Source organism: Acipenser ruthenus, chromosome 16 (genome assembly GCF_902713425.1).
Source record: "Acipenser ruthenus chromosome 16, fAciRut3.2 maternal haplotype, whole genome shotgun sequence".
NCBI classification, from domain to species: Eukaryota; Metazoa; Chordata; class Actinopteri; order Acipenseriformes; family Acipenseridae; genus Acipenser; species Acipenser ruthenus.
Window position 1 is genome coordinate 27,205,367 of NC_081204.1, and position 23,280 is coordinate 27,228,646.

General features: G+C 39.2%; 2 protein-coding genes across 2 annotated transcripts; one reads left to right on the forward strand and one right to left on the reverse strand.

The window, feature by feature from the left end:
- Positions 1 to 2,030: 2,030 nt before the first annotated feature.
- Positions 2,031 to 5,940, reverse strand: LOC131697811 (cis-aconitate decarboxylase-like). Its single transcript, XM_058989229.1, has 6 exons — positions 5,809 to 5,940; positions 5,582 to 5,642; positions 5,191 to 5,378; positions 4,838 to 4,930; positions 3,889 to 4,094; positions 2,031 to 3,546 (listed from the first exon to the last, which is right to left on the reverse strand). Exons 1-6 carry the CDS (start codon positions 5,824 to 5,826, stop codon positions 2,622 to 2,624), a joined length of 1,491 nt encoding a protein of 496 aa, XP_058845212.1. The 5' UTR covers positions 5,827 to 5,940; the 3' UTR covers positions 2,031 to 2,621.
- A 117-nt stretch (positions 5,941 to 6,057) lies between these two features.
- Positions 6,058 to 14,279, forward strand: LOC131697810 (uncharacterized). The gene is made up of 11 exons (XM_058989228.1): positions 6,058 to 6,202; positions 8,169 to 8,343; positions 8,712 to 10,178; positions 10,572 to 10,664; positions 10,796 to 10,900; positions 11,337 to 11,446; positions 11,640 to 11,837; positions 11,975 to 12,137; positions 12,706 to 12,871; positions 13,155 to 13,249; positions 13,351 to 14,279. Exons 2-11 carry the CDS (start codon positions 8,187 to 8,189, stop codon positions 13,434 to 13,436), a joined length of 2,640 nt encoding a protein of 879 aa, XP_058845211.1. The 5' UTR covers positions 6,058 to 6,202; positions 8,169 to 8,186; the 3' UTR covers positions 13,437 to 14,279.
- Positions 14,280 to 23,280: the final 9,001 nt, after the last annotated feature.

Consider the following 23,280-nt stretch of genomic DNA (forward strand, 5'->3'; position numbering starts at 1 on the left):
GAATACTTATGCAAGCAAGATATTTCCGTTTTTTTATTTTTCTTAAAAATATTTCCCAACATAAAACCAATGTCACCTTACAATAATTGATTTTGAGTTTCAGTGTTTTAAAATAAAATATCAAACAGAACAAAATTTCAATGTACCATTTGTAATTCAGTAATATGAGATGAATTGGTCAGGGGTCTGAATACTTTTGCAAGGCACTGTATATATCCCTATATGAGGAAGTGTAGGATTACATTTCTCTGCAATGCACCTGCACCCAGGTAAACCAGGTAAAGGTGCGTGGAAATGGCAGTGTCATAGCAGCTCTTTCGGTTGGAAGAGGTCAGTGACATTTGTGGTTTATATTTGACAGAAGATTGTGTTTCTAAATTTGCAATAAGTGATGTCCCCAGATCATGAAGTTGACACACAAAAACAGGTAGTGCAGGTTGAAGCGCTGGTGCGTGTATTTATTACACAAATAAATAAAAAAGCCAACAAAAAACACTGCTCACAGAGCCAAATAAACACAAATACCTCCACCAAAGAAGTAACAATTGTCTCTTTTCTTTTGATACTTTCTCCTTTGCTTACTTGCTTGCTTAGTAGCTCGCTCACGCTCCTCCTTCCTGCGCACCCACCCAGGTCAGCAAATGCTGCGGGTTTTTATAGATGTGGTCATCTCCGGATTAGCAAACACTTAATCAATCTGGAGATGACGAGTTTGCACGAGTTTATGGGGATGGGTTTTTTACATTAACAAACATTCACCCGTTCTAAATCAACACAAACAATACATTTAAATCATACAATAACAACATCATTTGTTGCTGAATGCATGTCAATGCATACCCTGCATTCGTCTGTTTCACCCGCTAGACACAAATTACAGCACCAGCTCAATTGGAGCTCCAACTCTTAGCTAATCAACCTCTATCCCTCAGGGATAAACCACACCCGGAATTGGGGAGATTTCTGAGGAGATAACTATTTTGTTAGGTGAGGAAAGACTTATTTGGGGAAGTTTGACGGGTTATTTACATTCCCAGATGATTCTAGGTTAGGTAGAAGCTGGCTGCAAACACTAATATAAAAAATGATCCCATGTTTACAGAAAAGTTCATTTGAAGTTTAAAATGTTATTATTTTTGGTTTTCTTTTTATAAGCTCAATGTCCCACTCCACTCCATGTTACTGTTGCTGGTTCTTGCTTACGTAGATGTGTAGACTGTGTTTCTTCCAAATTGCTAACATACAAAACTACAGGACAGGACCGCCCAGGTGTATTAAAGTAAAGCAGGAGAGGACCCCCTGTAGAGATGGGGTCTCAAATGCAGTCTCAATATGTGAAATGGCCCCTCCAGAATAATTTTAACAACACGTGGACTTGCAACATTGAATAAGTCCTCGCAGTCAATGGTGGCTATTTATTGCTGTTATTGCTCAATTAAAAAGCATGTGCTGTCAGTGTTTCATGAGTATTGACACAACTGTTCCAACATTTTCTTGAATTCAGGCAGCTGCAAAACATATTTTCTGTGTTCCTTGCTCTGTTTATAGGAGTGCTGGGTACCGTTTGTTCAATTGCAACCTCTTGTTGAAATCAGCTGTGGTCAATAAAGTGAACGAGGCCTGTTTTCCTTGCCAGGAGAGAACAGGAGAGGAGTAGACCTGCATTCGTGTGGAAGTACCTCATGAAACCCAACAAGTATTCTCTTTCTTTTAAACTGAGACTGTTTCCAATAACAAATAATGTTTGTCATATATTTTTAACTTTTATTGTGCTGCCCCCAATGCCAAATGAGAACAGAAATAGAAGGTAAAGAAAATGAAATAACCATTGTTTCCGATTAATAGTTCTCTTGTAGATTGTATCAGTATGCTATGATATTTGGTTATAAAATGGCATGGATGGTTTCTTTAACCTAATGTAGGACATTTCTCATTGTAGTCTCACACTGCAGTTTGTCTATTGATGTAATTTGAAGGAGCGGAAAGTAAATGTACTCTTGCATGGGCAATTGATTTCAAAAGAGAACACATCATTTTACCAATTTATTATCTGCAGTATATACAATATCACTTAACAATGAAAGTACTGTATTATTGTACACCTTAAACACTGTAAACTAATAATCTTTTTCAATTAAATAAAATATAAACACCAAAACAATTACAATTGTTTCATTTGTATTATAGTTGCACACTTGGGGCATTACATTGATTTCACATTTGATGATTTAATTGATTGAATTGACAGATGATATCTTCCAAACTAGTGACCTGTTACACAAATCAACAGTATTGCAATTCCGATGCAAAAGTCTGAAATTACACACAATAAATATTTGTAAAAGATCAAATAAAATAACAAGAATTCAATAAATAGAGCAATAGTGAGATTCACAGTGCTATCAGAATTGAGAGTATATACATTACATAATCCATGTGAACTGTGCTTTACTTACAATTGAGTATGACTGGTAAATTATGCACTATATAACAACAACAACAACAACAACAACAACAACAACAACAATACTAATAATAATAATACATTAAAACAAAACACAAATGGCATAAAGATATTGTTTTCTTCAAGTGTACGTCATCAAAGGATGTCATGAAGCCCTTCACTCCAGGTGCATGGTGAGGTGGGAGCAGTCCTGCATGTCTTCTATGTTCTCCACGGCATCAATGATGGCCTCCACTCTCTCTCCTGGCAGGACTGCTCCAGCGTTGGCCCGGAACTTTTTCAGCAGACTGTCACGACTCAGTGGCTTCCTCCAGTGTCCATAAAAGGTGTCGCAACGACCCTTCAAGACATCGCCCGTTGTGAGGGTCACCAGCACCTCTGCGTACATCTTATTGAAATTGGCAGGGTTGTCCTGGGGGTGCTCGACCTGTACTCTGCTCAGGAGGCTGAGCAGCTCAGGACGGTCCAGGAAGGCTGGGCTGAAGGATTGTACACTGACCTCGCCGTCCAGCAGAGCAGTGCAGGCGTTGAACTGGAAGGAGTGTCGGGCCTGGTGCTCGGATTCAGGGAAGGGCCGGTTGATATATTTGGAGAGGGGGATTCTCAGTAGGATGTTCTGGATCATAGAGGGGTGGAACCCCCCTACGGTGTTGACCAAAAGCTCCCGTGCTGAGCATGCTGCGTCTGCCACCCAGTGCATCCCCAGGTGTGCAGGGAAGCGCTTGAAGGCTATGTCCTGGTCCTCCAGCAGGAAGCGGGGATCCTGTTCCACCGGGGAGGGCAGAGCCTGAGGCAGGTAGTCGTTGTAGAAGGCACTAAAGCCAGCGCAGCCTGGGGTCGAGTCCAGGATCAGTGTGCTGGCCTCCAGGCCCCGGGATGCCAGCAGTGCCGCCTCCAGACCAAGTCGGGCTGCGTTCCCAATATGAAGAGGCTTGGATTGAGTGGCAGCGTTGGCCATGGGAGCCCCTGCCAGCGAGGCAGCAATCGCCAAGGCGTTTGAGCACTGCGAGCGATCCAGGGAGAGCAGACGGGAGCAGGCAGCAGCACTACCCAGAGGGCCCACTACAGTCGGGGGATGGAACCTGAAGGGAGAAACACTGGCATGACCATCCTGGTAACTGAGAGAGTATTTTACATTATATATGCTTTTAATGGTTTTAAAATTCTGATTTAAAAACAACCTCGGGTAGACAAACGTTTCTTATCATGCCTTCTAAAAAAACATGTTATTTTGCTAGGAAAGTGTAATAATTTCCAATAAAAACAACATAATCACTGTGAGGCTAAAAAACCACTGAAAAACAGATTAAGATTTGCTTTCAAATTCAAACACGGTCTCATTCATGCTGGAAGAATATTGGCACACTTCCTTCTTGGCAGCACTACAGTATTGTGCCAAGTTTGTTCGGCAGCAGTCTCCTCACCTGTTGGGGATGTTTTGGGCTTCGTTGGAGAACCTCATGAGCCGACCCTGAATCTCAATGCCCACGTTGAAGGCTAGCAGGAGGTCCATCCCACTGGGCTTGGCGTTGCCAGGTAACATCTCAGCAATAGCGAGCAGGGCAGGAAGGACTGCCCCTGAGGGGTGGGTGGCTGGGTGCCAGGTATCATCGAAATCCATTGAATGGACCTGCAAAGAAGAACGTGCGGGCACAGTAAGCACCTGGTACAGTGTGATCTCCACTGACATCCCTGACTGTGAGGAAGCCTGGCAGTGCCCCATCTTTCTACAAAAGAAACCTCAAGGACATGAATACAAACCTGAGCTTTCACTTTTCAAAAAAAAACAAAAAAACAACAGGATAAATGGAATGTGTCCTGAATACAGTCACTCCCTGATGGGCAAATATCCAGTATAATGAACAAATTAAATTATTTAAGTATTATATTTAAACAATTAAGGCATTACATTGGTTTTAATTTTCTGCATTATGAAAATGTTTAGCCTCAGATCTCAGAAGTTTTTCTCCTTTGACTTTCTCATAGAACTACTCCTTAATCATCTGCTAAGTAACCTGTAAAGTGCTCTTGTTTGCTTTTCTCAAACAATTACTTAAAACTAGAGATAAAACAAACGTTTAAACTATTTTATGTTGAAATAATAACACATCATCTCTTACAGGATCTACTGATTTGTGTATGTACGGTATATACTAACATTTTGGAATGCTGTATTTCAAGAGGTGTTTTCACGGAAATTAGTTGCAGGCAGTGTAATGAGGAAATGACCAGCCACAGACATGAGCTGCAGAGCTCGTCAGCTGCTAGAATGTGCTCATTTCATGGACTACATTTTTACAATTTGAAAGGGCTGAGCACTGTGTAAACAAACCTGACATTAAAATATGCCAGCCAACAAATACACTGACTTACCGCAACTCCATTGACAAAGGCTGCCAGACTTGGAGAGAGTCTTGTGTGCCTTCGACCAAAGACTGAACTGATGTAATCTGGAGCATACATTTGCTGCAAAGAGAGTTAATCACAGATCATTATAGGGTCTCAATGTTCTTTAAGATGGAAACAAGCAAGTTAAATTCTTGATTATCATCACCCTGGTTTGACAATGCAAACCTCAACTGGAACGGTGACTGTTCAAAGAAACTTTTAAAAAATGGGGTAAGTACTGAAGGAATGGTTGATATTAAAATTGTACAGCCAGGGCCCACTTCTTTGGCCATTATTTTAGGACCATAGCCCAGTGTAAGCCTCAGCTGAAGGATTACCTGGCAGTGCTGCAGAGCCAGCTCAAAGACATGGGAGCTGCTTCCCAGCAGCCCCACCCCGATGCTGTCCAGGATCATCCTCTTACTGCGGTGCAGCACAGTGTCTGACAGCTGGCCTGGGTGCACCAAGTGGATGAACCCTCCAAAACTGCTGGTGATTGTCTCCTCTGGGGCAGGTCTTTCTTGCACTGCAGGACAACAAACAGCAGATCAGTCTCTGCCTGTGCTTCACTTTAGTATTCAGAGCATCAACTCTACAATAATGCACTAAAATAACAACACTTAAAGACAACTGGGTCCATTGAATTGGTGATGGTATGAAATCCTTAAAATTAACGTTATTTATACCGTTTTTTTTTTTTAATTAAATAGCTTTTTAAAAAATGTTTACCTTCAACTGCAGATTTATGTAGAAGTCGCAGGCAGGAAAAGTGCCTTGAGGTTCTCTGAAACTAATTCAAAAAGGGAAAAAAATGAAATAAAATCAATATGATATATGACAGAAAATACTACTACGACTACTATGACTACTACTACTACTACTACTACTAATAATAATAATAATAAAATAAAAAATAAAAATGCATACATTTCTAAGAGTTTCAGCGCAATAATTACCTTGAGTGCTGAGAGCATGATGGTGTTCAGTAGATTGCTGTGTACAACAAAGTTCTGTCACTGAGCTGATATTTTGCTGTGGTTCCATCCTCTCTTTATATTCTTTCATACCTGGATGCTGATTGTCCTCCAGGTTCCAAAACCCCTCCTTCTTTTAGTGAAACTATTCAACTAATTGGGGGGATTTTTCTAATTTGACCAGGAAATGGGTTATGTATTGACCAAGAAGGGGTCTGGAATGTTGGGGAATAACCCTCTTTCTGTTCTGGGAGGACACTTACTGAGAACTTGGCACTGGGAGACTACTCCCCTGCTTGAGAGAGAGGTTCTATAAAAAATAAACTCTCACCTCCTAAAGTTCACACTGCAGCTGAAGAGACACCTTGTTGGCCAGGTACTGTAATACCAATCTTGTTTCATATTTTTAGTTAGACAAATGCTTGTTTGATTATATAGAAAATATTTAAATGTATTTGTTTTATGTAAATTATGTTATATAGTGTGTGATCATTTTTTGTATTATTAAAAATACCAACTGTATTTTAGTTAACTAGTAGAAATGTAGATTATTATAAAACATATATATCAAATACTGCATGCATTGGGGGCGCCCATCCTCATGAGTGTGATAATAATTATTATCACATACCATACAGTATATAATAAAGGAAACACAAAGACTGCGCAGAATATTTCCTTTACAAACACTAAAGATAAATAGATCAAAATGGCAAGCTTTTTCATAAACCAGTATAATTAATGTATTACGTTTTTACGTGAACAAACAGTTAAGTTTACAAAGTATATATACAGTGTGGGTAATATATTTCATTAAAAAAAAAGATATATATCATTATAATCATTTGCATTCATAGAATATCTACATGATTACCTGACATATGCTTTCATTAGTCACCATACTATATTGAACTATACTGTACTGAACAAGTATGCTTAAGACTTAAATAAAATGCCTCTGTATAAACTGGCACTGTGGAAAATAGGTTGTGTTTTTGAAAAGACCACTTAGTTCAGTTTACTATTGACACAGATTATATTACCCACAATTTAATAAAAACATGTATTTATTTATTTATTTGTTTATTTGTTTATTTGTTTGTTTGCTTGTTTGTTTATTTATTTATGTAGTTTGTGTATATGTATATACAAATAATGGGGTGGATATCCCTTTTTTCTCTTAGTACATGGTTATGCAGTTTCATTTGTATGCTTTATGGTGCATTAAGTTGGTACTGGTATTGCTAACTGTTCCTTGGCTGGCAGGCAGACAGATCACTGATAGCTAGATTCAGGAATTTCCTCATGCATGTCGACACTCCTGGGTGTTGTGTTCAAGCCTTTTCTTCTTTTTCAATAGCATTGTGTATCAGTCATTGTGGCAGGATAGCGGCAGAGGGAAGACTCAGAGACAGAAAGTGCAGTGAAACCAAAATATTTTAATGGACAAAACACAAATAAAAAGGCACGGTGGCCAACCAAAAAGACAAACACAAAAACAGGCTTTAAACATAAACTATACAGAAAGAATCACTCACTCTCTCACACACGTCTTTTCACTGTTACAAACACTCACCTCCTAACAAACACTCACCTCCTAACAAACACTCCCACTCCCTTTTATACAGGTGCCTGGGCTAATTGGGCGATTCAGACCTCATTAGCCCAGGCACATTCCACACATTCCTCACACATACTCACTGAACCACACCCCAAACTCACTCACATCCACTCTAAACAATACAAAAACACAGAACCACCACAAAATAGGCTGCACCCCATCACAGTCATGCTTGTTTAAGGAAGTAGTTTGACTCTGATTTTGCGATCAGCTGTACAGTGTTTACCATAAAAATCAGTCAGATGTGCATATGAACTCCAAATCACTTTAAAGGAAAAGCAGAAAATAAACATTTTGGTGTATCCATTTAAATTGTTTCTCTGGGCAGTACCAGATATCTAAATGGAACAACATTACTGAAATGCCAGTTTCTCGGGTTTGTTGTTGCTGAAAGATGCTGAGCTCCAGTCGAGCTGACAGGCTGTGATTGGCTGATTTGGCAGTTGTGGGTACAGACTGGTTGCTTTCATCGCTACAAAGTATTGATTGGCTGTTTGTGGTGGATAATATAATAAATGTGTACCAATTGTGTCTTTGTTTGGTATTTGCTGTCCAATAGAACTGTGCTTTCATTACGGCAAGTCAAAATGAAAAGCCGGCTCTTGCACTGATTGATTTTAAGTTTGATTCACAGTTGATGCTGTGACGTTCCAGTGGGCACCGTCTCATAGAAGCCTGCTAGAGTTGGCTGAGTGTACTCAATGGTTTTCTAATTTGACAGAGTTTTGACGTTAAGAAGATGGCGAGTGCAGATGAATTTGCGGCCATGTTCTATGGAGAGCCAGGGGTCCTGGGCCTCCTGGCCAATGGAATCAGTGCTTTCCTCGTTCTTCTGCAGAACTTCAACGGAGCACAGACTGGTGTACCATCCCAGGGAGTGGAGCACATTCTGGCTGGTAAAAACACAATCTATCTGTGTCTTAGGCAAAAAAGGATTCCATGTTCTCTAAACACCAATTCTTCCTGTACTGATCTCTTCTATGATATTTAAGATGTTTCTTAATATTGTATTACTCTTATATGCTTCAATACAGTCTTACAGACCATGAGTGTAAGGCTGAGGTGCAGCAAATAAAGTTGGTATTCTATTAGAAAAACAATATGAACATACAGTGACCCTGTATGCTAATTTTTTAAAAAAGAAAAGAAAGATCTTCAGCACAACAATAATTGGACCTGTAATAGCACAGCTGATAATTACTTTGAAGTTTGTTTGTTAGGTGACCTTGCTGGACTCTGACTTCTACCTATCTACATTTCACAGGTGTTCAACTGATTCTGATTGGGGGGGTAACTCAGCTGTTGGCTGGGCTCCTATCCTTCCGGAAGTATGATCACTTAAGTGGGACATCCTTCATCGCATTTGCTGCTCTCTGGGGCAGTTATGGGTCTACCCGTATAGTCCTGGGTGCCTTTCCACCCTCTATTAACAGCACCAACACCACTGACCAGCTATATCCAGCCAACAGCACTTTTCCAAATACAGAATTGGCTACTCCACCAATCGGTCAGTCTGCTATAGCAGGGCTAATCGCTTACATTTCCATCTCATTTATCCTGTCCTTCTGCTCTGCCACTGTAAACTACATCATGCCTTTTGTCTTTGGGGCCATCACCTTGACGCTGATCTTTGAGGCAGTGGGGCTTGTCGGGGGGTGGGCTCTAGTGGTCTCCGGGGTCCTGGAGCTGGTGATCCTCATGTGTGGGCTTTATGGAGCGGCAGCCTTGCTCCTGAAAGGTGTCATGCAACGTTACATCCTCAAGGGCTTTGGGACCCCCCTTTTTGACGTGCTGCTCCTGGGGACGGCCAATAACAGCAACTCCCAAAAAATAGGGGAAGAAAAGAAGAAGAACACCCAATATGCTGAACCCATGGCACTGGGCTACCTGTGCGACACAATCTCTCCTTTCATCTTTGCCTTCTTCTGCTTTGGCTACCTACCTTCCTTCTTTGTGGGCACTATTTGGGTCACTATCAACGCTTTCTCCCAGCTTTTCTCCAGTTACTATGCCTACCTCCGAAAAGACGTCTACCACACTACCAAGTTTTGTCTGCACAGCACCTACTGGCTGGTGAAATCATGGGAGGAGTTTGTGCTGTCAGTTCTCATCGACAGAGAGGGAGCGGTCAGCGGGCGAGAAAGGATGGTTGGTGACTGGTTCTTCCTAGCGACCGCCATTGTTCTCTGCTTGATGTCACTCAACATGGATGTGCTAGAGGTGGCCCATAACTTGCTATTCCTCCTGCTCACGGTATCCACAATCTCCCAGATCCCACTGGGGGGCTACTACATCTTCTTTGGGGTGATCTGCAGCTTGTTCACAGCCCTGTCTCTCTACGGTACCTTTGCCCGACTCATCAATTCCATAGGGGAGAAGACCTTGATCCCTGTTGGGGTGCAGCCACTATCCACAGAGAAGCTCCAGGATGTCCTGGGACTCATCAAACGGTGCTGGGTGAAACCCCAAGACCTCCCTCGCAGCACCGTTACACAGCTACCTGATGCCCTTTTCTACGTGACCAATGGCATAGCTGCCCTCTCTGCCATCCACAGCCAGGACGTGCACCCCACCTTCCTCCATCTCACCATCCCCTGGGTACTGATCCCTGGAGCAATCATCCAGGTTTACGTGAGCCGACTGGGCATCCAGAAGGGAAGGCGCTTTGGGCCCATTATCCCATCCTGCTATGCTGCCATCTGGGCTACCTGGACCTGGTATCGGTTTGCAGGTATGTTTTAATAAGGGGAAAAGGCAATGCCAGTTGTCTTTTTAAGTAAATTCACATGATAACTTTACAGTGATCGACCAATTTGTTATAATAAACCCCTGTAGTAGGCAACAGTCATGTCAGTGGAAGTGCAACCTGTTTTAATTAAATAAAGTGGTTGAGGAAGTATATAGGTGTTGAAAGTAATAAATAAAAGATGTGTGTCCCTGTTGTAAAAAAGAGTAGCTCTGTTTGACTGCACACATGATATAAGGATTCTAGAACAAGCTAAACACTTTCTATTTGTGAAATCCCCCTGAGGATGTCCATGACTGTCCTGCACCTAATTCATGATTTTCTTAGTTGGGAATGTCTTGCTTTTAAAATTAGTAAAATAATGTCTTCATTTTGTAGGTGTGTTACTTGGCATTTCTACTGATTTTGCTGGTGGATTCACAGCTGGGGCTGTAGCATTCTTGGTACTTAATGGCTTCCTAATGCTTATAGGTAAGTAATTTTAATGGAATTGGATCTTCGTCTAACATTTAGGGGTTTGTTTAGTTGGAGTGAAAAGTGTCAGAGTAAATGGATGGAAAATATTAATGTGTGTTGCTGTGTGTTTTCCTCTCTTTCTCAAGGTGCCTATGTAAATGTTGTGCTGCTGTTGCTGACTCTTGTCATGGAGGTGATTGTGGTGTGTTTCCTGCTCTCCACACTGGGCAGACTGCCTTACCAACTGGAAAGTAAGAGTCTCCCCTTCTCCTTCCCCAAAGTCAAACCTGGAGCAAAGATTAACAACAACTTGTTATTTAAACAATTTGAATTAGGAAGGTAGACATCTATCACCCGAACACCATACATAATGGCTAATAATTTATCCTTAATGAAAACATATTCTGTGTTTGGATTGGCAATCAAACGGGTTAAGTTCTTGACTAAATGTTTTCCTTAGACTAGAGTATTCATCTTTGGCTTTTGATTGAACTGAACTCAACAGATCCTAGACTTTTGGCTCACCCACAGTTCACGCATGGCAATCTCTCCTGTTTCTCCCCAATGTTACCATTGTTGGGTCTGTTTTGTTACACACATGCACTACCTCTATGGAGCCTGCCTGTAGACTCCAGTACATTTTCTTTCCAAGGATGGTGATAAAACTAAGTTGGTTTTCCATTACAGTTGCGATGCTGGCCATCTTCTCTTTGATCTGTTTGTATGGTACTCTGGCCTCCCTTGCAAATTCCATCTTCAGAAAGGAGCTGCTGCCTCTCGGGCCCCCATTGCTGCAGGTAAAGTTGTCATCCAGCTATATCGGAATTAGTTTTAAAATAATGTTTTTTTTTCAAAATAATAAAGATTTTTAATAGATCCTTAAACTAAGGTATGTCCACGAAGCCTTTGAATTCCCAGTGGTCATTACAAAAGTGCTGAAGTGGATTGTTGCAGATTTGACCATGCTTTCAAATACACTCTTTCTTATAGGCTACACAGGAAAAAGCTGACAAAACTCCCCCTCCTCCTCCTTGTTCCATCGCCACCTCAAGAAAGACCAGTGGGCTGCTGAGCATCTCAAAACTCCTGGATGCTGGTGGGGTCTGTGGTATTCCCACTGATACTGTGTACGCATTGGCAGCATCCTGCAAACACCCACAGGCTATAGAGAAGATCTACAATATCAAGGTATGGACTGGCGTATTTATGTGTTTGTTTGTCTGTGCTGTACAAAATAAGCACTCAAGAGTTCTTTTGCATGGAGGCAGGAGTAGAGTCACTTTCCAGAGCCATGCTCTCAGCTCACACTTCTGTCCCTCTTTCAGGATCGCCCACAGGAGAAGCCCATCTGTATCTGCATCTCCAACTTGGAGCAGCTGTCAACTGCCAAGCCCCCCTTCAGCCCCCTGCTCTGGGAGTTCATGAGGAACGTCTACCCAGGAGGCATCAGCTGCATTGTCAAGAAGGGCGAGTGGCTCAATAGGCTAGGTGAGTTCAGACAGGCTCTTCCATCTAAAGGAAATGATCCCTGCCACCGTACAGGCAGTTAGGTCAGCTACCGTTTGTATGTATATAGGATTTTACACAGTACGTTTTTGTTATTTAGTTGTATTACTGATATTACTGGCAAATGGAAAAAAAACTTAAGTTTAATATGAACTATTTAAACACCTGTTAATTTAATGAAACTACTTTAAAACTCCTGTTGAAAGTTTAGTTGTATGTTTCTAGTTTTGTAACATTAATAGATGTTTTTGTCCTTCCAAAAATTGGAATGTATAATTTAGAGAAAAAAGCGAGGTCTGTGTTTCAAATCCTGGCAGTCATCACTGCATTGGTCTAATAGTTTATGGGTGTTATGGCAATTTCTGTGTAAAACCACAGGTGACTTCACTCTCACTTTTATAGCACTGCTACATCTGTTGACTCTTTTACTCATATGGAAGGCTATCATTTGTTTCCTTTAAGAAAATCCAAAAACCTGTGTGAGTTTAGTTTGTAAGAGAGGCTCTGTCCAAAGACCCACGCTCACAGCCTTCTCTTGGTTCTGGTTTAGGAATCGGGCCAGCCTATGACAGAGTGGGGACTAAAGAAAGCATCATGATCCGAGTCCCTGACCACACAGTGACCGCCCATCTGTGCAATATGACTGGACCACTGGCCATCACTTCAGCCAATCCAAGTGGAGAGCCTGATAGCACACACCATGACATGGTGATAACGTAAGTATTTGTGCTGTATGCTAATGACCAGGTGACAGCCACAACAGCAGCCGTTAAGGAAGATTCATTTCTATTCTAATTGTTAGATACTATATTCATGGCAGTGTGAGGTTGGTCCTAATTATTGAGCGTCTACTGGGTACTAATGGGAAAAAAGTGTTGTATCATGGATACATAATATTGCATGTTAGAATAATATTTACCTGCATTAAAGGACCTACTGGGCTAGTGTAGGAAAGCTAATATTTTGTAGTCACTGTTATTTCCTTTTTGTTTCCCACAGGCGTCTCGGGCACAAAATCAGTGGGGTTCTGTGTGACGGAGAATCAAATGAAGCGGTCGGTTCCACTGTGGTCAACTGTTTGAAGATAGATGAAGGTATTTCCTTGATATTTTTCCTGTTCCCTTTTGTTTAAGGCAGCCTGGACTGAGAGCTTTTTTTACTGAACACTGTTACTCAGTTTTATTTTCTCTTTCAGGTACAATCACTATTATACGAGAAGGCTGTTTTCCTGCTGCCCAAGTTAGACACATTTTTGAAAAAGTCAAAAATTCCATGGAGTAAAGACAAGGAACACTCACTACAAATAACAGTAACGTAGTGAATCACTTCTCAGGATGTGAGAAGTGTACTAGCTGGTGAAAATGTGAGCAGTGATCTTCAATTAGAACTGAGATGATGTAGTGACATCACTAGGATAATAAATTATTATTATAGTATTTATAATTATAAAAACTGTGCCATTTAATTTATTCTTAAACTTGTTTCTGTGAAGACTGGCAACATTTACTCCTGAAATAAAGATTTCAAATTTTACAGTCCACATTTGTGAATAATGTATATAGTAATAAAGTATAAATAAACATTTTGTGTGTGCATATATTGAAAACACTTTGATGGTAAATTATAATACAATTTGTGTATGCTATGTACTTTATGTAATTATATTTGTTATAGGTTTGTATTTATAAACTAATAAAACAAATCAAATAATTTGGTGAATCTTACCCCTGAATGCTATTTGCTATGATTGTCTCAAAATCCTGGATATAAAAGAACTGGTCAAGCAATTAAATGCATAGTATAGGCATTTGAAAAACATGGCCAAGTGTTAAAAATTATATTTGTCGGGGTGACATTTCTGTTTTGTATCTGCTGTGAATTTCCTTCCTTAAACATGTACTGTTTTATTTCATAAGACATTTTTAATACTGTGTATATATGTATATAGATATTTTTTTTCTATTCTTATAAAGTATACTATGTCTAGGAAGAAGTGACTGGATTTTGAATCTGTAATTAATCCTTGTTAAAACTGTATAAACTGTTCAATGTCTTATAATTACAACATGTATTCTGTGATTGTCCTTATCAATGACCATCAATAAAGTATAATTAAGACTCAAATGACTAATACTTGAAACTTAACAAGATTACATTTATTTAATTTCCAAAGCACAACTTAAACTTCCATTACATTTAGTTGCAGCATCCAACAGCAGATTTAAGATAATGGCCAGGTTACCTGTTTTCTGCTGGGAGGTGATGGTATATGACTCCTTCACATGGTGGATAGGAGATCTGGAGATGTTGGAATCATCTTGGGATGTCTCACTACCCTTATATCTATACTGAAAACATGTTTAAAAATAAGATGAGGCCCCTTAACTATTTCCTTTTAGCTTTTCTCATGAAACTGGTCATAAACCAATTTCTGTCAAACAAGTCAATATGTTTATGTCCCAGCCATCACCTTACAATATATACCATAGGTTAACTATCGGTCAGTGCATATATATTCTCCTGCCAAAGCTTGATATAATACATCTGCCGAAGCCTGAACGCATCTTTGGTACACTCAGGCATTTCCCCTTGACATTTTTACTTTCTATACATAGTTCACTGAGGACATCATTAAAACTCCCTCTGTGTTATCTGGATTTGAGACTTGAGTTTTACAGCAACTCAGACTTTCTTAATTGGTTAAACTCAAATCTGTCTCTTCTCAGTCAATTACACAGTACAGCAGTCTAGTCCAGTACAGCTCCAAATTATGCTGTATTGCTAAGCAGGCGTGCAGCTTGATAAAAGGAAAGTAATTCTGAATTCAGCTGTTTAATTTAGGTTTGGAACATACTAAATACAAACAAAAAGGTTTGGGATGAAACCTGAACTAGGATCGGTACAGTGATATCTTTCACTATTAAAAGTTAGAAGTATCAAACCCCTGAGAATTACCCCTGAGAAGTACAGCCCAACCCCACCACCGCATGACCCAGTACATCACAACCCCACCACTGCGTGACCCAATACAGCGAGACACCTTTACAGCGACAGACCTCCATCATGAGCCCCGTTACAGCGCATCACTGCGCACAACTTTGTAGCTATACTTGCTGCCTGCCTGAGATGCATTCAGGGTCTTAAGTTATTGTGAAGTAGCTGCCTGGTTTGTTTCAAGTTATTATCATTGTTATTATTTATTATTTTTATTTTATTACACATTACCTTAACAAGTTGCTCTTCTTCAGTAAAGACATGTTTTCCATGCAGAGTTTCGATAAAGGACACTTCAGAAGCAATTCATGTTCAAAGCACTTTTTTATTATTATTTGGCTTACAGTACCAAAATAAATAAGTCAAAACAAAGTGAAATGAAATTCTGCTTCCCTCTCTAACAAAAATAGTTCCAGTGTCACACTAATATCTGCTCTGTTGGAAAATAAAACTTAAAAAAAAAAATAATAGTAATAATAATTATAATATTAATAATAATAATAATAATAATAATAATAATAATAATAATAATAATAATAATAATAATAATAATAATAATAATAAAACTGCAGTCTTTTTTTAAGTAAATTACCTTATACATGTGTATGTGTATATGTCTAATTGATTCATTATTGTAGGGTTACATGTAAAAATACTACAGCATAAAACATTATGGAATGTATACAGCAGCTAAGGTCGAAAGTTTTGCATCACCTAGAATTTTAGGATTGAGTCCAAATTAAAATAAAGTGCCTATATTAGCATAATTTAGCTATTTTATTTAACATAATGTAATCAAATGATCTTGCAAAAGTCTACCAGAAGCCATAATAATAGTACAATATTTCACATTAGATTTTGAAATGTCAACTTTTTGTCTCTTTCTCGTTAAGTTTGGAAAACTATGAAGCGGTATGTAATTTAATATGTTAACGTAACATTATTAGCCGGTTTCAACTGACTTTATGAAGCAAAATGTGTTCATTCTACATGGCGATGCAAAAGTTTTGGCCATACAGTAGCTGTAGTATAGTATAGTAACTGCATGCAGCCTTTCTTTTGAAAAAAAGTCCCTGTTCATGTTCATTTAAAATAAATACATGTAAATCTGTCTAAAATAGATGTGTACTGCCTGGGAATTCAATACCATGTGCTTTCTCATGCATGATTACATTTGAATTGCTGACAGTGTATCAATCTCTGAGATTATAATGGAAACACATTGTGTAGAAATGGAAATGGAAATTGAAAGCACATTTTAATAGGATGTTTTCAAGCAACATAATTGATTTCTAAAATGTTTTCCTTTTCAAAGTTGACTTATATCATGGGAAAAGCATTGCAAAGTGTAGTTTAAGACAGCAAAAAAAAGGTATGATACATGGCAAATTAAGGTAAATGCATAGACTAAGTATGACAAACTGCAAAATGAATGTGCATTGTATACACAAGACAAGAGGTATAGGAATGTTTGGAAATGCTGCTCTGTGATTGCTTGATTTCTCATATGTGATTTATAATAATTGGGATAGCCACTTATTCGGGATATTTTTCCTTCTTCCAAGGCGTCCCGATAAAGTGACGCAGACTGAATTAAAGTAAGGTACATTTAAACCTACTTCCCTTTGGGGTAAAATGTCTCTATGTATGTGTAATAAAATACTGCTCTTAAAATGCAAGTGGTGTCCTGACTGATATGCAATCACAGAGTTTGTAAAATAGCCTGGGGAGCACTGTTACATGATGCTCATCGCATCATCCTTGAAATTCAAAAAGACAAGTCTAATGAAAGGCACAATAAAAACTATATTGCAGATTCATCTGGCTGTGGCTGATTTGAAATGTAAACGGTTTTTAAATGCAAAAAACACACCAGGCAGAGAGAATTGACGCACGGCCCCCCTGGTTTTACAGGCAGCTAAAGGTGATGAACTGGAATCACTAGGCCCACTCTGGGTCTGGCTCTTAACTCCTCAGCTCTCCCACGGGGACAGTGTGTTTAAAATCAATATTCATGACAACTTCATGCTCCTTCATTACTAAAGTAAGCATGAAGCTCTGCCAAAGCTCAGTAAATTGCTCAGATGCTTTTATACTGCAATGCCATAAACATTCAACTACACATTTCATATTCATGAACATAGTGACCATCAGCATCATGAACTTTGCTTATGAACACGTTACGCATTACTAATAGCAGCTCATGAAATGTCTTCATCTTAAATATTATCAATGTACATATTCATTATAATATATTATAACCAGTAAAGAATACTGTCTGGGGTAATTCTGGGGGAACTGGTAGGCCCCACAAATTACTGGTGACAACTGCAGCTTTCTGTTGAATATATATAGGGCTTCTGATTTTTTGTGTTTTCTTTCGACTTTTCTACTCTCCGTTAAAAATTCAATTATACCTGTTAAGCCATTTGTGTATCTCAATCACAACTGAGAATCGTGTTAATGGTAAAACTGATTTAATTTACAGGGTTTTTCTACGAAACAACTAAATGGGCTCATTTCAAAGCAGAAGCGACTCCTCTTTATTCATGTAAATACAGTCAATTGTAATAAAGTGTGTCCAGCATAAATTAAAGATTAGTCGCTTATTAACATGTTGCAATCTAGTTTGTATGTTCTGCTTCTGCTTGTTAATCAAAAAAAATATATATATATATATATATTAAAGAGTGTTTATTTAATGAATGCCACTAGATGTCAGTGCAGTCTAAATTCTTTAATGATGGTTCAGCCTCCAAACAAAAGGAGATCTGAAAGGAGCATTACATTGCCATAACAGATCATTTGGTGAGGGCTAACACATCCAAAGTAGCACATTAAACACCTTAACTATATAACTCATAAAAAAGACAATTCCCAGATATCCTATTCACCTTCCTTTAATGCAAAACTTACTGCATGAAGACATACACAGGAGACACAAGACCTCAAAATGATCAATTACCGGGAGATAGATACATGCACTTTGATTTTGATTCCTGTTCGAGAAAGGACCTTCCTAGGCCCGGTGCCTTATCTGTACAGGACAAACTGTAGAAGAACCAAAGAACAATGTGGTTTATTTTAATGATTTAAACAGATTTTAATACTGCCACCATATCATTTATACAGCTGATTTTTCATGGACCTCTTTTTGTTGTGTTTTTATTGTACAGTATGTATGAGCTATTTAGATCCACCACAGTTTAGATCATTAAAATAGGCCCCATGGTCTGCATTGCACCTCACTGAAGATTGGGGGCATTGTTTGGAAAGTGATGGTACTCATCAACACCAGAGACTAGGACTGTAGCGTTAAAGGTGCGAGGACGATCTGGGTCCTGTAAGAAAGAAAAAAAAAGAAAGGTTTTCAAATTACTTTTAAAAAGATTGTGAATGTAGTGGGATAATTAACTGCCTTTTACCTATGGGTTTAAATCCTGTGTTAATGTTATTAATATATATATATATATTTTTTTCTTAGCAGACGCCCTTACCCAGGGTATGCTCTTACCCTTACCCAGTTGTATACAAAAAATTCATATCAAGAATTACAGCACAATTAATGGCAAGATGCAAAATACAATGACTTCAGTCCTAACAAGAGCAAATACAAAACACAGTACGATTTGATATCGGGGCAGTTCAAGACCAGATAACAGTGTTGATAGTTACATCAGGGTTAGATACGAGTGCAAGTGAAATACAAGATACTACAGATTGGGTTAAGTGCAGGATTAAATACAGTAAAATAGGGAGCAGATAAGTGCAAGTTAGAGTGCATTAAAGGCAGAGTGCTATATTGTCCAGAAGGGAAGAGTTGAGTTTTACATGTGTTGTCTGAAGAGGTGTGTCTTGAGGAGGCGCCGGAAGGTGGTCAGGGACTGGGCAGTCCTGGATGCGAGCGGTGATCTGGAGTCAGTGGAGTGAGCAGAGCAGTGGAGTAGCGTGGGAGAAGTGAAGGCAGGAAGCACGCCAGGCGAGCAGCGGAGTTCTGGATGAGCTGGAGCTCACAAGTCTAAGCGAATGTTCCACTGTTACACGGTATTAAACTGTAAAGCAGGTGAAGCCAACAGAAACAGCCTCGCACGACTTTGGGGATTAAGGAAATCAATTTTGCTAATATTTAATCTACACTAAATGTAACCTATGCGTTAACTGATTAAAAATGAAGAACCACTCAATGATTGCAAAATTGCAAGGCAACAGAAACAGACTATTAAGAACCACTCAATGATTGCAAAATTGCAAGGCAACAGAAAAGTTACATTTACAGAACATGAAGCTTAAATATGTTTTACAATAAAACAAGTATGGAACAACTATAGGGTAGAGTCTTAGTGTCTCCTGACTTTTTAAACTCTACTTTTATAGTCTTGTGGCCACCCCCCCGTCTCCCATCTCAAAAGTGATGTGCTTACCTGAACAGGATAGGCAGAGGTTGGCACATAGCGAATAACGAAACCACAGCGCCTCCGAGTGGACAGGTTGGGCTCACTGCCATGGACTGTCAGACCATCGTGGACCTGGGGTATAAGAGTGAGTATAGCGCCCTCTTGTGCCGACAGGAGAATTTCTTGTGAATTCTACTCCTTTTTATTGAGTATCCAACATTTTTTATGTATAAAAAATACATAAAATTTCTCAAGGATGTCATTTTTTGGTGGGGATGTTAAGCTTTCTTTTGATACCAAATGCACATATGTGTATATATATATATATATATATATATATATATATATATATATATGCAGTATTATCAACCACTGGAAAAGGTCAAATGTTGCCACGGCGAATTAGTGAAAAATCTTCATGTTATATATATATATATATATATATATATATTGAAACATTCTGACGGGAAAATATGGTATGCTGTGATGAATAAAATCTCATTTTAAAGCGGTAGTGATGACAATATCAGAGATTTCACTGTGAAGCATTACTATGTGTTGCTACCTGTTAGCAATGTGTGCAAAGCTTAAATCCCAACTGCAATACTGGTATGGGTTCTATACACTGAAAAGACTGAAAAGACTATGACCATATGGAACATTTTTTAAACTTCCATACTAATGTACTCAGGTACTTTTTACCTGTCATCATTACAATAGCTAAATAATAAGTTTTGGTTAAAATTCGTCCTCATACTTTGCTATAAGATTATCAAATAACTGTGTTGACCTCCTTCTAACTTGCACAGTGCATAAAAAAGTCTACATCTGTACATGTTGATTACTGTACATGTTGATTGCTCCTAGCATTAATAAATTGTAGGGCTAGCATCAAATGCACATATTCATTATATTAAAGGAACCTGCCTTCTAAGCAGGTGTAAGTACTATTTATTTATATTTTAATTTGTTAACCAGGTATGGTGAAAGGGAACAAGGGTTTTTTTAAGGACCCTGGCAGCAGCTATAGAGAGATAAATACATATGAGCACCATTTAAATGTGAAAAGCAGCTAAGATACATCTAAATAAATAGCAATATACAATAAATGCAAGAAGAAAAGGTGTGAGTCGCAGTACCTGGGATGACCTGCAGGACTCCATTCTCTCAGTCTACGTCGTCCAGGGCCAGCCACACAGAAGCCACTGAACCCCCCTCAAAACCCCAGTACCTGCCATTCAAAATCACACTCAGGGTCAGTGATGATTTAAGCATCATCTCCACAACTACAAGACCCCCCAGCATCATTGCATTAACAAGCCCCCTTGAGGTGCTTGTGTAATTAGTGCAGTCACTGAGTTTGTACCAAATAAACACCCTCTTATTTTCTTGTTTTAAGGTTAAAAAATATTAGATTAAGTCTAATGCCAGACAAACTTCCAGGAGCACTTTTCAGTAACCAAGTTTGATTCAATAAACAATACAGCACCTTCATTATGTCAGAGTTTAATGTAGACATTTAATCAAAGGTGCAATAAACAGGATTGCTATAAAGAAACCCCTTAAAGCTTTGTGGCCATAACTTTTAAAGGGAATGTGGAAAGAAGTTTGTAAAGGGAAGTGGTTACATTTGCCTCTACACGTAATGCACAATATCGCCCTCTGGTGGACATGAAACAACCTTGTAGGCCAATTATTACTATAATTAATAAACTTCATTCCATACATGTGTATATGTGTATAACATGAGGCATGTTCACCATAATAATTGTATTGATATTTTTCTACACTACTGACCTGATGTCCTGGTGCCAGGCAACAAAGGGAAGCCTGTGATTATGCTGACCTCCACAGGGGGGCGCTGTGATATTGCAGTTCTCCACAGGGAGTGCTGCTGTTCTGTTGTTTTCCACAGGTAGCTTCGTGGCTCTTCTGTTTGATCGGGTATTTGCAGATGAAGCGTGAATCAAGGAGGATGACGTTGGGTCCCAGGATCCCCTTGATTGGCTCCAGCACCTTGGGATGGGTGGCCAGAGACATCACCCAGCGGTACTTCAAGTGCACGTTATGGAGACTGTACTGGGCATACTCCAACCCTACAGTGGAGAGAGTAATAGAGGTGAGGACAGGCACTCAGCAGTGCATTCATACAAGCCATGGCAAATTAAGAGATTTTACATTTATTCAAATTGTACAACCAAACAACATCCTAGGCATATACTCACCAAACTCCCTCTCCAGTCTACTGAAGCCCTCTGTAGCTCTCTCCAGCTCTTTGGGGTCTAGCGCTGGCACCCCTGTTAGGAAGCCACGGTCGCATTGTTGAGTTGAATTGGAGGTACTTACAGCTCCAAGCTCACGCCCTTGTTTCCCTCAAAGTTCGCTCTCTTTGTTTCTAGTTTACTCTGTATTGTCTCAACTGACTCTCAGCACTTCCAGCTCACTCACTGAGCTCACTCTGTACATGCCCAACAACTTAGGAATTACTCTTCCCTTGCTCACACTTCACATTCACGCACACAGCTTATGCTATGCAATGTGAGTTCTCTCTACTCTCTTCAGAACACAGATTCCCCTGTTTTCAGAACACTACTCACACCCGCTTGACACTCTCTCACTACTCACACTCACTTTTTCCCAACAGCACACGTGCCACACTTTGTACACTCCCACTTTGCAGGATTTCTGCTCACTCTTTTAGCACTTAAAGTTCACTTGCCTAAATCTCTATTCCTTATCTAAACTGGCTTTTTTTTTTAAAAAACTCTCTCATTCTGCGCACTCTTAGTTTACACAATACAATTTTAGCTCACACTCCAAGCCCTCTGTTCCCTCACTCGCCATGCTCACTGTTTTTTTTTTTTTTTGTTAAATCTCAGGTCACCCAACTCAATTTATTTTCTAGATCCCCTTGTGCACTATAGCTCTAGTGCAGTATATTACAATCACACTGAGCTCACCCTTTCACTCGCAGTGCACTCTGTAAACTGGGCCACTCTCTACCCTCACAGCTGTCTCCTCAAAGTCAGAGTCCCAGCAGATCCAGGGCTGCTTTTTAAACCCCGCTGGATCATTTTTTGAGTGTTTACGAGTGTTTTATTTGATAATAAAAAGACAACACCTGAATTTGCTTTAACAGATGAATATCTGCATTACATTAAACATATGAGTAATTCATTTATAATTTCTGGGTACAGGTGCTTTTTTCCAGCTAGTCAACTTCCTTGTGTCAAGAAAGTGGAGGAAGCCAATTACATTGTTATAGATTATTGCGGTCAATACTTTTTCTTTTGATGCACACGTTGCTACTGTTACAATTACATGTTTTTATATAATTTGACCAGAATTTACATGTGTACCGATTAAAGCAACTTTATATCTGATGTGTAGGAATATTCACATTAGCAGTTTTGTTGCATATATAACATTTCCCTTTCATCCAGAACCTCTTGATTCTGTAACATCATACTAGCACTAAGCTGTATGATCGATCAGTCAAAAGAAGAAAAAAAAAAAAGCCTCATGGTTTAGGAACTTACAAATCTTAGAGGGTTGCTCACCAAGAAACTAAAGTATTACTGCTTTAAAAAAAAACTAGTATGTTGGTGTTTGTAATTTTGATTTATGGTTATCCGTTGCATAACACCTGTCTGATTAGTTTAATCTACCTACCATTTAAATTTAAAAATAGAAAACAAAAGAAAAGCACTAACATGCTTATGAGATAATAAGTGTGC

Bases quoted from the DNA above. Each gene is read 5' to 3' on its own strand.
- LOC131697811 (XM_058989229.1), bottom strand. The intron at 5,379-5,581 runs GTAAACATTTTT...GTTGTCCTGCAG, and splicing joins ACATAAATCTGCAGTTGAAG to TGCAAGAAAGACCTGCCCCA. The intron at 4,931-5,190 runs GTAATCCTTCAG...CTCTCTTTGCAG, and splicing joins TGGCTCTGCAGCACTGCCAG to CAAATGTATGCTCCAGATTA.
- LOC131697810 (XM_058989228.1), top strand. From the start codon at position 8,187: ATGGCGAGTGCAGATGAATTTGCGGCCATGTTCTATGGAGAGCCAGGG. The intron at 10,901-11,336 runs GTAAGAGTCTCC...TTTCCATTACAG, and splicing joins ACTGCCTTACCAACTGGAAA to TTGCGATGCTGGCCATCTTC. The intron at 13,250-13,350 runs GTATTTCCTTGA...TTTCTCTTTCAG, and splicing joins CTGTTTGAAGATAGATGAAG to GTACAATCACTATTATACGA.